Here is a 14,603-nt window from a genome sequence, read left to right as displayed (position 1 = left end):
CTAAATCACTCCTTTATTGAAAATACCAAAGAAAAAAAATGTTCCTCTTATAAAACTGTGCCTGCAGATTTTCTTGACAATTTGTAAGAGTACATCTGGATATAACTGGATGGAGATAATCCTTCCCGATTATCAAATGCAGGTGTTCTTTATCTCTAGATACCATCATTTTTACCTCTTCGTGACTTGCAGTTTGTTAGTTATAAAGATAAAAGAGATTACTGAATTGGCTTTTCTTACTGACAACTGAGTTTGCTCTTCAGGTTTGGCAGTACTGTAGCTGTCGACATAGAATGAGGGGTTTGTCTATAATCTCTCTGAAAATGTTCTACTTTTTCAGGTTGCTAGTAAAACTTCAGGACTTGCAACTGAGAACAGTGTGTGGGAAAGGACTGAAATACATACTTTTAAAAAAAAAAAAAAAATGAATCTCACTGCAGTATTACTTTTCCTGACAGAACACAGCTTTGCACCTAGCTGCAAGAGAAGGACATGCAAAAGCAGTAAGGTTGCTTCTCGACTACGGGGCGAAAATTCTGTTCAACAAGGCAGTAGCTTCTTTTTTCCATGAAGCAATACACAATAGGAGAAAAGATGTGGTGTCTGCTGTCATTTTGCACAAAAGGTAAGGCACACCAGCAAATGCTCTTTGAACTTATTTTACATTGTGTTTTGGTTTGGTTTTTAACTGAGATTAAGTTGTGAAAACCAGCAGTTTAATAAGTAAGACCGAGGACATATATTAAAATTCTAGATACTATGTTGTGTTCTAGTGAGAGCAAATTAAAAGTGGCATAATTGGAATGGGCATCAGGCATGTGGCATGTTGTTTTCCATATTAGATGAAGCATTCAGATTCTGTTAAAAAAAAAAAAACAAACCAACACACAGAAGTCACTAGAAATAAGTAATTCTTCCCAAATCTTCCCTCTTCTTACATATATAATCATGGCCTTTCACATAATGCTTCAATACCTAGAGAATTTTAATCAAAATGTGAGTATAACAGATACCATTCAAGACATTCAATTTAAAATTGTTGTTTTAAATGTTGCAAATGTTTTAAAACGTGGCTGTTCAACTGCAGTTTAGAATATTTTGTGTTACCATACATGGAAGCCCCACTTCAGGAACAAAAGTGTTGTACCATTGCCTAATGATCACATTTCTTGTAATCTAAGAGTCACAGGAAGACTGCCAGTATTTTACTGGATTTATTATTACTCACCTAATCTTGTAACCCAAAGTTCCAGCTTTAGTTCACGTTTCATAGTTTTTAGAAAGTTTTAGACTAGTTGAAACATTTCTCTTTAATTGATCACATTAAACGTGAGTCATTCTTAGAGAAGCATCCAAAATGTTACTCAGTTTCTCTCTGAATAGCTGATTTTCCAATTAATGGCATGTGAACTTGTTACATGTTGTGATTTGCAAGATATTATCTTAAATAAAGCTCAAATAAAAGTAGGTAATTTGAAAGAGCAACTAATTCATTTTCCATTATCTTAACTAATTTTTGCAGATGGGAAGAAGCTGTTGTGACATTCTCTCACTATTCTAGTGCCAATAAGTGTCCTTTGCTGGAAATGGTTGAGTATCTTCCTGATTCATTTAAAGTAAGTATTTAGTATTAGAAAAAGCTTTTACCGTCCTTGGGACCATGGAGTTATAAAAGTAGTAGAAGGAGTATAAAAGTGATCAAAGTAAGAGGAGAATTGGGTTCAAAACCATTTGAGATATTTTCAGCTTTTGAGCTAACTGTTCAATGACACTACAGAAACGCTTTTTATTAAGATATCAAGTGACTTGGTATGTATATATTCATAAACACTTCACACCTTGTACTTGTAAACTAACATGTAGCTTTGTAAACTGCATAGTTTCATCATATAACTCCTACGTGTAAACTCTGAAGTTTGATGTCTTCAAAGTAGATGCCATAAAATCTGACTAAATCATCATTCCTGTTAGAAAACTGCTGTATTTGAAGGTCGTTTTCTTCAGGTATAAACATAGTCTTTCTGGTGAACATTATCTGTATGACCTTTATTAACTTTTCTGTTCATCCACAAAGCTGGTTTTGGACAACTGCATAATTGAGTCATCAGAGGAGAAGACAAGTCGAGACTTCTACGTAAGTGGATGAAAAAAATTATGAGGAGAGTACATTTTACAGTCCTAGGATGGAATAAGTCACAATATGCCTGGCTATACATTAGCAGTGGTATATTATTTGGGTGATAATGAACTTAGAAAATCATCAGCCTGGCTTTATATTTTAACATATACAAGTTCATGTGGATAAGATACACTTGTAAATTAGTATCAGATTTTAACAGAAAACAGAGGTGACTTACCTTAGTTTATTACTTGGGCTGTGAACAATTAGAGTCCAATGTGTTTCTTTTTTTGTAAATTATTGTTCAAACTCTTAACCAGTAGATTGCTTTCATAAATGTTAAGGAGGCATGAATGTTCTACAGTGATGTTCCCATATTGAACAGCACCTTATCAGTTATTGCATTGCATTGTCCACATCATTAACAGAAAAATTCCACATTTCCTGCTACTGTACTTTTTCTTTATATTGTGTTATCAAAGCCATATAACTTTTAATTACAAGCTTTTCTTCAAAGTCCACAATAAAACAAATTGCAGTTGTGAGAATGACCTTTTTAAATGGCAATATTTTAAAGAAGAAATATGTACTTTTTATTTTACGATTCAAAATGACTGTTTAATCATCTGAGAGACAGATGTGTATCTAGATAGCATCTGTTCACCCACAGTGTGACTAACGATCAGCATACATCAATGTTCTCATTGCTTTAACACAATATTATTTTTCTCTAAAGGATAACCTTTTTATAATTAAGTGCATTATCTCAGTCTTAAATTATCAGTTTCATAACATTTAAATGATGCTATATATTTATCATTCAGATTGAATATAACTTCAGGTATCTTCAGTGTCCCTTGACACTTAACAAGAAACTAAAAGAAGGTGAAGATATTTTCTATGAACCACTTACCACTTTAAATGTAAGTCCTCTGTTTTATTCTGACATCATTCCATGCTGCCTTGTTTTAGATAAGGTCAAGAGGTTTGAATCTTTCATCACAGCATTTCTTCTCCAAAACCCATAATTCTGTGTATTTAAAAGTATATTGGAGTCAAGTATGGCCAAAATTCTTATAATCTTAGTAACAAATAACATGTCTTTCAAGTTTTAGATAAAAATTCTTAATTTATTTAAATAACTGAATGATGCTATATATTTATCATTCAGATTGAATATAACTTCAGGTATCTTCAGTGTCCCTTGACACTTAACAAGAAACTAAAAGAAGGTGAAGATATTTTCTATGAACCACTTACCACTTTAAATGTAAGTCCTCTGTTTTATTCTGACATCATTCCATGCTGCCTTGTTTTAGATAAGGTCAAGAGGTTTGAATCTTTCATCACAGCATTTCTTCTCCAAAACCCATAATTCTGTGTATTTAAAGTATATTTAAATCGAGCATGGCCAAAATTCTTATAATCTTAGTAACAACATATCTTTCAAGTTTTAGATAAAAATTCTTAATTTATTTAAATAACTGTGAATGTTTCAAGAGAATATGCTGTACATGCAGGTAATACCTCAAAGAAAACCATACTCCAGTCATTGTAGTGACCACGCACTGGAATGTAAGGTGCTGAAAAACCTGACAACACCTGATTTTTCATATTCTAGTTGCAGAATACTTTCTGTGCCTGAAACAGATTTTGCTTTTCTGTCATATTGCCAATCTGCTCTGTCATTCTTTGTCAGAAAATCTTTACAGAATAAACTTTCTGGCTTAATTTGATAACTTTTTGGGTTTCCTTTTGGCAATTAGATCTGGTTAAGAGAGCAGCAGGAGAGAAGCTGGATGCCTCAGGAGGCAGAGAAGGGAAGATAGTAACAGCTTTGGGCCAAGGTGCATAAACAAAAGAAGTTTGCCGTATCTTGCAGACATATTACTTTTCATTAGACTAATATTCAAGTGAAGAAGGTGCCCTAGCCACTTTTGTAAGCACTTTAGACAAGTTTGATTCTTCTGCTTCCTTGTTCTGTAGGCCATGGTACGACACAATCGCATGGAGCTCCTCAGTCATCCCGTGTGTAAAGAGTATTTGCTTATGAAATGGTAGGTGTATTTTAATGTACATAAAACACAATATTCCATGTCAGGATGAAGGCTGTTGTGCCTGAGAGTTGTTTCCTGAGATGTACATTTCTGTAGTGTTGACTGAAGCAAACGTCTTTTCCATAGAATGTCTCATAAGCATATTGAGGGTACGCTGATGATGATCATATAAAATGTAGCTTGGCATTTAGTAATGATTCTTTGAGATTTACAGCAAAGACAACCACTCTCTTAGTTTCCACTTTATTGCAATAATATGTAATGGGGTTGCTGAGATAAAAAAATGAACAGTATTTTAGAGTGGTCAACACAGTTTTGTCCACAGACAGATTGACAAACACGTTCACCACAAACAGATATTTTAAGATGTTTATTTCCTTGTCTTGACAACATTGTTGGCTGTTAGATTTGAATGCATGCTCTTCTAAATTTGTAAAGTCTTGTAACTTTACCATTCTCACTTTCAAGGATGGCCTATGGGTTTCGAGCACATCTAATGAATTTAGGCATATACTCTCTTGGTCTCATCCCACTGACTCTTCTGGTCACTCACATACAGCCAGGAAGACCTTTGAATGGCACAGAGATCTATGAAGCAAGACCATTAGAATATGAGGTACTGAGTTTTCTTACTAGTTATGAAATATTTAGGATTTTTTCATAGCAAAAAGGTATGATAATTTAAATAATTTTGATAACTATTTGTGATTTAGCTACTATAAGGAATAGAACTGAAGTGTATATTTTTTAAACATTCATCAGCAACTTTTGTAGATAATTTAACATTCTCATGTATAATTTTTAATCTTCTCTGAAACTTTCACATCTGGTACATGGTTACTTCAGTTTCTTTCCTGAAGTAGATGTTTCTTTAATGTTGGAGAAAAAGGTTTAGCATGCATTTAATTATGAAACTACAGAAAACAGTGGATTCTTTTGCTTTCTATGTCCTTTCGATTTCCAACCAAAATAACTGGGTATTGCACTTTTAAAATTTGACAGAGAGTAGTCAATAATAAAGGGCTTTTAGGTATTCAGATACATTTTTTCTTTGCCCATATTATGTATTACTTTCCATTGCAGGCCCAGTATTTCTTCCCTAGGCTCATAAACTATGAGGCTAAGACAGAATTTTGCCAGTCTGTATATTGGTGCCTCATGTTACATTTTTCACTACTGTTATACATCAGAATTCAGTCATATATGGATGCAAAACACTGAAAAGATTTTATGTATATTGATTGTTTCCTAGAATCCCAGTATATAAACGAAAAAGAAAAAAATGTGTTGTCAGAATGTGAATGATAGACCATTTTTGGAATTACACTACCTCAAAATGAAAAACTTGATTAGGTAGCAGAGTACCCATGCAACATAGTGACTTTTGAATGTTTCTCCCTCAGCCACAACTGTGATAGGTGTGGGGCTACTCTGATAATTATCAGTGCTAGTCTTGCCCATGCTGTGCACTGGATGGGAACGATGCTGTAGTTGGGGCCATAAGGAAAGAAACGAGGGTGAACCTCATCTCAGGACAAACTCGTCCCCTATAAGTACCTAGAGGTTAAGAAACAAAGCTCAAACATTTTTTTCCAAAGCTGGAGCTGGAGTAATGAGGACACTCAAGTGAACTGAAGAAGTTAGACTGGCCAGGTCCAGCACTACAGGAGGATGAAGCTTTAGGAGAGAAACGTATTGGTGTGACTGGTTTATGTGCTTCCTGTCAGGACATCATTTTCCATTTCACATAAGTAATTTTATCACTAAACTCAAGGATTATGGCAAGAAATAAAAAAGCAAGAAAATATTTTACTGTACTTTTGGAAGAGAAAAGATGTAATGGGAGTGCTCAACTTTTCATACCTGGATTGAATTACTTAAACACAATGCACATGACATGAATTTCACAATAGAGACTAGTAAAACAGAATTTAGATAATAGTAAGTGTATAGGAAACAAGCTAACAGAGTTTCTTAACTTTGCAGTGCAATGTGTATGTAGTGGGTAGAGTCTAAAGTAAATGCTAATTTAATAATTTGTTTTGTGTTCTGATCTTTGTTTCAGAACTCATACTTCACAAGGGTGTGTATGTGTTTAGTTTTAATTATGAGTTTACTGGGAATCTGCAAAGAAATATTTCAACTGATTCAGCAGGTAAATACAAAGAGGAATAATATTAATCAGGCTGCTTGCATAGCAGTTTATGTAATAAATAGATCTGATTTTTTCCTTTTTAAAAGGAAAATTCCAATTTATACAAGTTTAAAAGTGAGAAGAGGATGTAAATAGTTTTAAATTCAGTCCCCTAATGGTGCATGACTTGTAACTATGCATCTGTCTCTCTTAAATCCTAGAAATTGAAATATTTGTTGGACTACTCCAATCTACTGGACTGGACAATTTATACTACAAGCATAATTTTTGTGTCATCTTTATTTATTAATACACCAGCCCATTTGCAGTGGGAATGTGGAGCAATTGCTGTGTACTTGTCTTGGATGAACTTCCTGCTTTACCTTCAACGGTAAAACTTATTTACATGCTTTAGAATAAAATACTTCTAGTATTTTCAGGTATTTTAATATCCTAAGGTGTGACTGATCAAGTGTGATAGCCCTGATTTTCTATTTTTATTTTTTTCAAGCTGTACAAGTTTCCAGATTAGGACCAGGGGCATTTTTTAATCTGATGAACTGTAAAGTAATTTTTGGTGTTTTTCATGTAGAGAATCACAGGATGTGTTGTGGCAACTAAAGAAATAACAGAACTTATTTTAATGCTAATTTAGAAAAGCTACCACATAAGTCTTTTTAAAAATGTGTTTCATTACACTGTGTAGAATTTCACTAAATATGTGTATATATACACATCTATGAGCTGCAAGAGGTAAAAGGAAGGCTGTTTTTGGAGGTGATACTGGGAGAAGGTAAATTCTCTTATCATTTCACAGATTAATTTTTAATCTGATGAACTGTAAAGTAATTTTTGGTGTTTTTCATGTAGAGAATCACAGGATGTGTTATGGCAACTAAAGAAATAACAAAACTTATTTTAATGCTAATTTAGAAAAGCTACCACATATGTCTTTTTAAAAATGTGTTTCATTACACTGTGTAGAATTTCACTAAATATGTGTATATATACACATCTATGAGCTGCAAGAGGTAAAAGGAAGTTTGTTTTTGTAAGTGATAAATTCTCTTAACATTTTACAGATTAAATGACACACCCCACTTTTTTACACCATAGTGTCCTGTAAAAGAATTATAATGTATACAGTTATTTCTTTAGTTGGTATTAGGTCTATCTATTGCCATTAATGACCTTCATGCTGTCACAGGAGAGCTGTGTGGAGGGAAAAAGCCTGTGGGTGTGTGCTTAAGACTAGCAAATGAAGGCTGTTTGTGCTGAGCAGGGCTGCCTGTCACCCCACCGTGTCAGACAGACAAGCACACCCTTTGCCCATTCATTTCAGGATCTTTGTTTAAGGACAAAGGTTTGTAAACAGAGTTAATGTCATGGAGAGTATCTTTATTGTAGTTCCTCTCTGGCGACCCTTGTCCTCCATGTGTCTGACCTTAGGTGACTGCTGAAGGGACGTGCCCTCTGTCCTCCACTGGGTGCTGTGGGCAGAGTGGGGGTTGACCCTAAGCAGTAAAAAGTGCATTCATGATTGCCCAGCCTTCCATCCTCTGCTAGATAAAATGCTTCCCTGCTCTGACTATTTATCTTTTTTGTTTGTTTGTTTTTTTTAGCAGTAGAACCCTACACAGTATTTTAAAATAACATTTTTTAAATAAAAGATTATGTAGTTTAGGCTTGCTGTAAATTTGAGCACTTGCATTCTTTTCAATACAACAGGCTTGGAATATCTGAGAGTGTCTCAGAGAGGCAGAATGTCTCTTTTCACACATGAAAATCAGGATTATTTATTGTGTTACCTATATAACTGTAAGGGACTCTGACTTAAGGATGCAATTTTGCATATTTTTTCTGTTTAATTATTGCCTAGGTTTGAAAACTATGGCATCTATGTTGTGATGTTCTGGGAAATTCTGAGGACTTTGATTCGCATTGCTGTCGTGTTCTTTTTCCTGATATTGGCCTTTGGACTCAGTTTCTTTGTCCTTTTGGGCTCACAGGTTAGTGGAGTGGCACAGTTAATTTATTTTGTCATTCTAAGTATTTTTGACTAATAAATCTCAAGAGTTTGTTTAAAAATCCCATCAGTTTGGAGTTTTCTTTCCTGATTTTAGTATTTCTTCTTTTTGCAGCAAACATACAGCACACCTTTGCTTTCTGTAATGAAGACATTTGCAATGATGCTGGGAGACATTAATTACCATGATGCATTTCTTGATCCATTACTAAGCAGTGAATTGCCATATCCATTCCTGAGTTACACAGTTCTCATTATATTTACTTTGCTTATTCCAATCCTTCTTATGAACTTGCTAGTAAGTAAACTACTTATTAATCTACCAAAGTGATTAAGCACAGGTTTATACACAGTTTTCACATACAGAATAACTAACTAATACTAACTAACTAATAGCTAACTGATGAGCCTGACCTGGACAAAAAGAATCAGAAAACCTGATAATGTAAGAAAGCAGAAATTATGTTGGGGTTTTTGTTTGTTTGTTTTGGAGGTTTTGTTGGAAATCAGGTTGTTACATCAGCTGAGCAATTAAATTCAAACAGTTCATTTTTTTAGGTTATTTATTGCTGACATGATCCTATTCAGTCAAGAGGTCAACAAGTTAAAAACATAACAGCAGTAATGAAGGATCAAAAAGAAAGGATGTTATTCTTGACAAATGTTTGAAGTAGCTCTTTAGTCCCTTAGAGCTAGACAGATAGTTGGCATTTAAAAAGCTTTTTACATTTCTGGATATGGATTTTTCACATATGCACAAAAGGGATATGTTTTCAAATTCAAGTGAAACAAAATAGATTTTACTTTAGAGTAATTTTGCATTTAAAAGTGAATAAGAAATACAATTGAAATCACAGACTATGAAAAAATAGGTAATAATCTTTCTTGATACTTTTAGATTGGTTTGGCTGTTGGGGACATAGCTGAAGTACAAAAATATGCTGCACTCAAAAGGATTGCCATGCAGGTAAGGAGCATGCCATACAAGCACCAACTGTAGGTATTGTTAGAAAACCATTTAGATAATTAGATGATTTATCATCAATATCTCCAGGTAACATCTTAGCATCTCTGTAAAGCAAATCAGTGAACATGGGCATCCTATTCTGAATCCATTTTCAGTCATGTAAGTCACTGTCAAGGAAATGTCTAAGAAAATGCATTTATAGGGAACTTTTGAACAGTCAGTTAAATGAGTTATTCCAACAACAGAATCTCAAAATGAGTAAATGCAATACTTGAAATTGGAGAATTCCCTTTTAAGGAGAGAATTGATGCAGTGGAAGGAGGGTTAAGGTACACAGAAATCAGAAGGGCACCAAATTCATTGCAGTATACTGAAGGCTCATGCTGGTCTGTGTGCTGAGGAGCTTCTCACTCACTCCTGCCCCTTTCCCAGGGTGATGGGAAGGAGTTGGAAACAAGGAAAACTCAAAGGCTAAGGATAGTGTAATCATTGATATAAAATTATTATAAATACAGTGATAATAATAGTAATAATTATATAATGTAATGGCTGCCCAGGGAGCTGGTGGAGTCCCCATCCCTGGAGGTGTTCAAAAGGCAGGTAGATGTGGCACTTGGGGACATGGTTTAATGACTGCAGTAGTGTTGGATGGTGGTTGAACTTGATAATCTTAGTGGTGTTTTCCAACCTTAATGATCCTATAATTCTATGAAATAAAACCCAAGACAGACAAGTGATGCACAGTGCAGTTGCTCACTACCCACTGACCAGTGCTCAGCCAGGCTCTGAGCAGTGATCTGCTCCTCCCAGCTTATAAACTGGGCATGAAGTCATATGGGATGGAGTATTCCTTTGGCCAGTGGGGGTCAGCTGTCATGGCTGTGTCCTCTCCCAAATTCTTACACCCCTCCAACCTCCTTGCTGTCAGGGCATGAGAAGCTGAAAAATCCCTGACTTAGTATAAACATTAATTATCAACAACTGAAAATGTCAGCATGTTATTAGCTTTATACTTGCACTAAATCCAAAACACAGCACTCTACCAGCTACTAGGAAGAAAATTACCTCTATCCCAGCTGCAACCAGGAGACAAAGGTAGTCCTTACAGCTTACATACTGGGGCTTGAGCTATAAAACATCTTCATAAAATTTGCATTTTAAGAAAAAAATAGCATGCAGGTTTCACAAACTTTTTTTCTTGTGACCTGTATGTCAAACTTGCTTTTCACAAGTGAAAATACACACAGTATAGTTGAAGAATTCTCTTTTTAGAGTAATATTTCTTCCCAAGAGATCTTTCTTTTGCCAGAGATACAAATGACTGAAGCAAAGGTAGAAGGGCAGTTCTTGTAGCAGATAATGATTCTCATTTGTTTAGCTGTTTCTTTGCCAGCAGAATGCTCAGAAGGGATGTTGTCTTGCAGCTCCAGACAGTACTCTGAGACATTCCTCACACATGTAGCCCTGTATGTTTGACAGGATTGTGGTTGTCTGCAACAGGCTTATGCTGCACAACCTGTTCTTTTAGGTACAGATACTGAGTATTTCTGTAGCAACTTGAGAACAACTGGAAAAGTAGTGTCACCTGAAAAAGGCACTCACACTTGTTTCTACCCAAGGGAAACCTTTTGTCCCAGGCATTCCCCTGGCATCTCAATCTATAGAGACTGTGCCATGTCTAGTAAAAGGATAATGCAGAGAGAAAGGTCTCTGCCATTATTGTTTGGTTTTAAACCCCATGGCTGTGATAGGTATTCTGTCTTTTGAGCTTTCCTGCCCTACGATTCTATGCTCCAACCCACAGTGTACTGAGGATTTATTCAAGCCACCACACAGGAGCTAACTCAGTTTTGGAACCATTTTAGTTATGAGTGCACATCTCTGTGGGATAACCAGTTCTGTTAAACTCAGTACTGCTGTGACTAGGTAGATGCCTCTAGTGTCTGGGCTGGACTGTCCAAATACACCAGTGTACACATCCTGAGTGGTTTGAACAGAGTGACAGGATGGTTATTCTCACAGTAATATGTCTTTGTCTGAAGAGTGTATATCTTATTCTGAATGCATGACTGTGTTTAGGTTAATCTTCACACCAACTTAGAGAAGAAGCTGCCATTCTGGTTCCTGAGTCGGGTGGACCAGGAATCAATCACTGTGTATCCCAACAGACCAAGATACTGTGGATTCATGGTAAGGTGGCAAACCTTGGACTCAGGGTGTCTTACTAAAATGTGATAGGATCAGCTTAGCAAAAGACTGCTAGGAACGTTGCATTAATATGACTCAATCATTAACTGCCATCAGTAGAATCATGATTAGACCTTGACTGTCCTCAGTGAAAATGATAAATCAGTTTGAGTGCTAATTAACTGTTTCAGATATTGTTAGTGCTTGAATTCTCAGTGACCTGTGACTTAAGTGAGACAAGGTACAAAAGTTATTCAGACAGAAAACAGAATAAGTCCCTCTTTGGCATTTCTTCTATTTGTTTACTTTTCATTTCAACTGATTTTTTTGTTGAACAACTTTTGCAGAATGAAGGTTTAATATACAAAAAATAACTTCTAGAAACTTTTCATCTTTAATACAGTGTGGAGACTGTTACCATTCACTTATTTGGGGTTTCTAATCTATTGTCAAACTACAATATCTGATTTTAATTTGGTTCCATGTTTTGTTTAGAGTGTGTTCCAGTATTGCTTTGGGTGTGAGGACTCTACCACAGATGCACAGAGCACTGATACAACATTAGAGCTGGAAGTTCTGAAGCAGAAATATAGGTATTTGTTGTGTTACCTTACTGACATAAACATACCTAGAACCAGTGTTACAAATATGCTCCTATTTTTAATAAAAAAAACCTGTTCTGAAGCTCCATATTGTATCTAAGAAGTAAATTCAATGTATCTCATGTCCTTAAGTAATCTCCCTCACTATGGTAACAGTATTTTATATTCTGCAATGTACCTACCTTCAAAATATGTCTATTGGAGAGAACTACTTTTACCCCATAGCAGAGAGAGGACAGGCTTGTTTGCTCATTAAAGTAATGGGGGAAAAGCATTTTTATTACAGAATTAGAGCTTTGTGTAGGAAGGTTTCCAGGGGTCCCTTTAAACTCACAACTAACGTAATTCCAGTCAGTTTGCAAATGTATCCAGCCTGTAACTGACCTTCCAGTGGTAGGTCTGCTTCAGATTCTTTCCCCAGAAATGGTTTGGTGTCCTAGTTCTCCTTTGACCATCATTTGAACAAATCAAGGTCTTGAAAGGAATTCTCTGTGATTGCTTTTCTTACTCATCCTCATCTCACCAATATATCCAGAAGAATGGTTTCAGAAAAGCCAGCTCGGAATGTACAGCCAGGAACATCTAGTCTTTCTCACTTTCCTCACTCTGTCTCACTCTCCCTTGCTCTTTCCTTTTTTCCCTTTTCTTTCTCTCTTTTTCTCTTTTTAACCTCCTACAATTTTGTCTCCCTGCACAGATTCTGATTAAGTTTTTTTTGCATGATGGGGTGAGAATGCACCATAGAGTCACTTGCAAACCATGGACTTTAACAAGTCTTTCTTCAAATCCCTGTGACATCAATGTATCAGGAACTAGCATAGAACATATTCTTCTTTTTTTTTTTTCCTACAGAGAGGGAAGAAAACTATAACTTTATAAAATTATTTGGAATGGGATAACTTGTGCCCATTTCACTATAGAAAGTTATATTTGCTGCTCTGAAAATACTGGCTGAAAACTTTGTTTTACTCTATTGCCAGTGTAGTTCTGTTGGCAGAGCTCTGTTCTGCTGAAGCTGGTGGCAATCAGTGCTGAGGGTATATGTTTTTGTTTTCTGATTGCAGTGGAATTTATTTTGCTTTATTAGCTAATTACTGTACTATTTTAATTCTTGTGGCTTTCACATATTTCAAAACATATTTACATTTTTGTAAAAAAACAAAAAAGCAACTACCTCTGAAAAAGTCCCAAACTGTTCTCCTCAGAGAACCTTTTCAGTCACAATGTATGTTTCATGTTGGAATTTTGAGTCTAGACATTCTGAAAAGTAGACTTTCAAAAAGCTAAATGAGAGTTTCTACACATTTCCCATTTCTTTCATTGTTTCTTAACAGATAACAGATATTGTATTCTGTATGATGACACCAACTGATGTTAACTCTTCCTTTGTACCAACTGCACTTTGCCTAGCACTTCAGAAGATACCACTAAGTGCCTGAAAGTTCACAGGATGTTTGTAGCTACTGAATTGCCATTTGAAATCTGGCCCTTTTTTCTTGCCAGACTACTCCAGTCAATAGGAAAAACCTTTGATAAAATTGTTCAAAACTTTATTTTGAGAGTGAATTTGCTTTTACCTTAAGTAGACAGCAAGTTACTTTTCTCAAGAACCAGGATTTTTCTTTAATCCTATTTCCTGAAACCTGGAGAAGTACCACAGCTTGAAAAATTAAGCATACTCCAGATAATATTCTTTGTCAGTAGAAGTGTGAAATTGAGGACTGGCAGGTCTTCTGCTTCTGTAATTTTAATGACCAAAATGTCCTTTGAAACCAAATGACAAAGCCTACTGTATGCATTTTTCCCTTTTTTTTCCTTTTTTTCTTTTTTTTTTAGGCTCAAAGATATATCAACACTGTTGGAAAAGCAACATGACCTGATTAAACTGATTATCCAGAAAATGGAGATAGTGTCAGAGGCTGAGGATGAAGACAGCAATGATTTATTTCAGCACAAGTTTAGGAAAAGGCAGTTAGAGCACAAAAACAGTAAATGGGATACAGTGTTAAAAGCTGTTAAAACAAATGTGCCTAACCCAAGCACAGAAAAGAACAGCAGCTTCTTCTAGCCATGGCTCTGGTGTCCTGTTGTGTTACCACTTTGTTTTACTTTTGGGTCACTGCTCTTATTGTCTGTGCATATTAATGTGATACATCATACATGCAAGTTAAAGAAATAAAAGGCCAGATCCAAAAAAGGATGCAGGTGCTCAAATTGGTATTTAAGGAGACTGAAGAGGTCTACATCCAAAACTGTGATTCTTAAAGTGGCTGGCTAATCAGGAAAGTGCCTAACTCACCAGATGCCAACTGTGCTGTCCTGACAGTTCCCAAGGCTTCTGCCTAGATCTCTTCCTGGATTTGGCCTTAATAACTATTAGGTCAGTACTTCATGATGTTATTTTCTGTTACAAAGATTTTCAGAACTTTGAAATTTTTAGAAATTCAAACAGTAATGGTTTAGTATTCAGGTGTTTTAAGAGAGCCAAAGGGCTTTATGTAGCTTAAAAAA

At 35.5% G+C, this 14,603-nt stretch overlaps 1 protein-coding gene across 1 annotated transcript in view; it reads left to right on the top strand.

The window, feature by feature from the left end:
* Positions 1 to 14,351, top strand: part of TRPA1 (transient receptor potential cation channel, subfamily A, member 1) — a 31,003-nt gene extending 16,652 nt beyond the window's left edge. Inside the window, exons 15-28 of the mRNA XM_008937321.1 lie at positions 459 to 625; positions 1,523 to 1,616; positions 2,075 to 2,134; positions 2,944 to 3,042; positions 4,106 to 4,176; positions 4,645 to 4,792; positions 6,242 to 6,331; positions 6,532 to 6,701; positions 8,190 to 8,319; positions 8,452 to 8,634; positions 9,235 to 9,303; positions 11,383 to 11,493; positions 11,986 to 12,083; positions 13,929 to 14,351. Of these exons, the coding sequence (XP_008935569.1) occupies positions 459 to 625; positions 1,523 to 1,616; positions 2,075 to 2,134; positions 2,944 to 3,042; positions 4,106 to 4,176; positions 4,645 to 4,792; positions 6,242 to 6,331; positions 6,532 to 6,701; positions 8,190 to 8,319; positions 8,452 to 8,634; positions 9,235 to 9,303; positions 11,383 to 11,493; positions 11,986 to 12,083; positions 13,929 to 14,160 (1,722 nt within the window). The 3' untranslated portion in view covers positions 14,161 to 14,351. The remainder of the gene's footprint in view (positions 1 to 458; positions 626 to 1,522; positions 1,617 to 2,074; positions 2,135 to 2,943; positions 3,043 to 4,105; positions 4,177 to 4,644; positions 4,793 to 6,241; positions 6,332 to 6,531; positions 6,702 to 8,189; positions 8,320 to 8,451; positions 8,635 to 9,234; positions 9,304 to 11,382; positions 11,494 to 11,985; positions 12,084 to 13,928) is intronic.
* The last annotated feature ends 252 nt before the right edge of the window (positions 14,352 to 14,603 follow it).

Source organism: Merops nubicus, unplaced genomic scaffold, assembly GCF_000691845.1.
Source record: "Merops nubicus isolate BGI_N331 unplaced genomic scaffold, ASM69184v1 scaffold1653, whole genome shotgun sequence".
Lineage (NCBI taxonomy): Eukaryota > Metazoa > Chordata > Aves > Coraciiformes > Meropidae > Merops > Merops nubicus.
The sequence above is the reverse complement of the archived record's forward strand: the minus strand, read 5'-3'. Positions and strand labels throughout refer to the sequence as shown.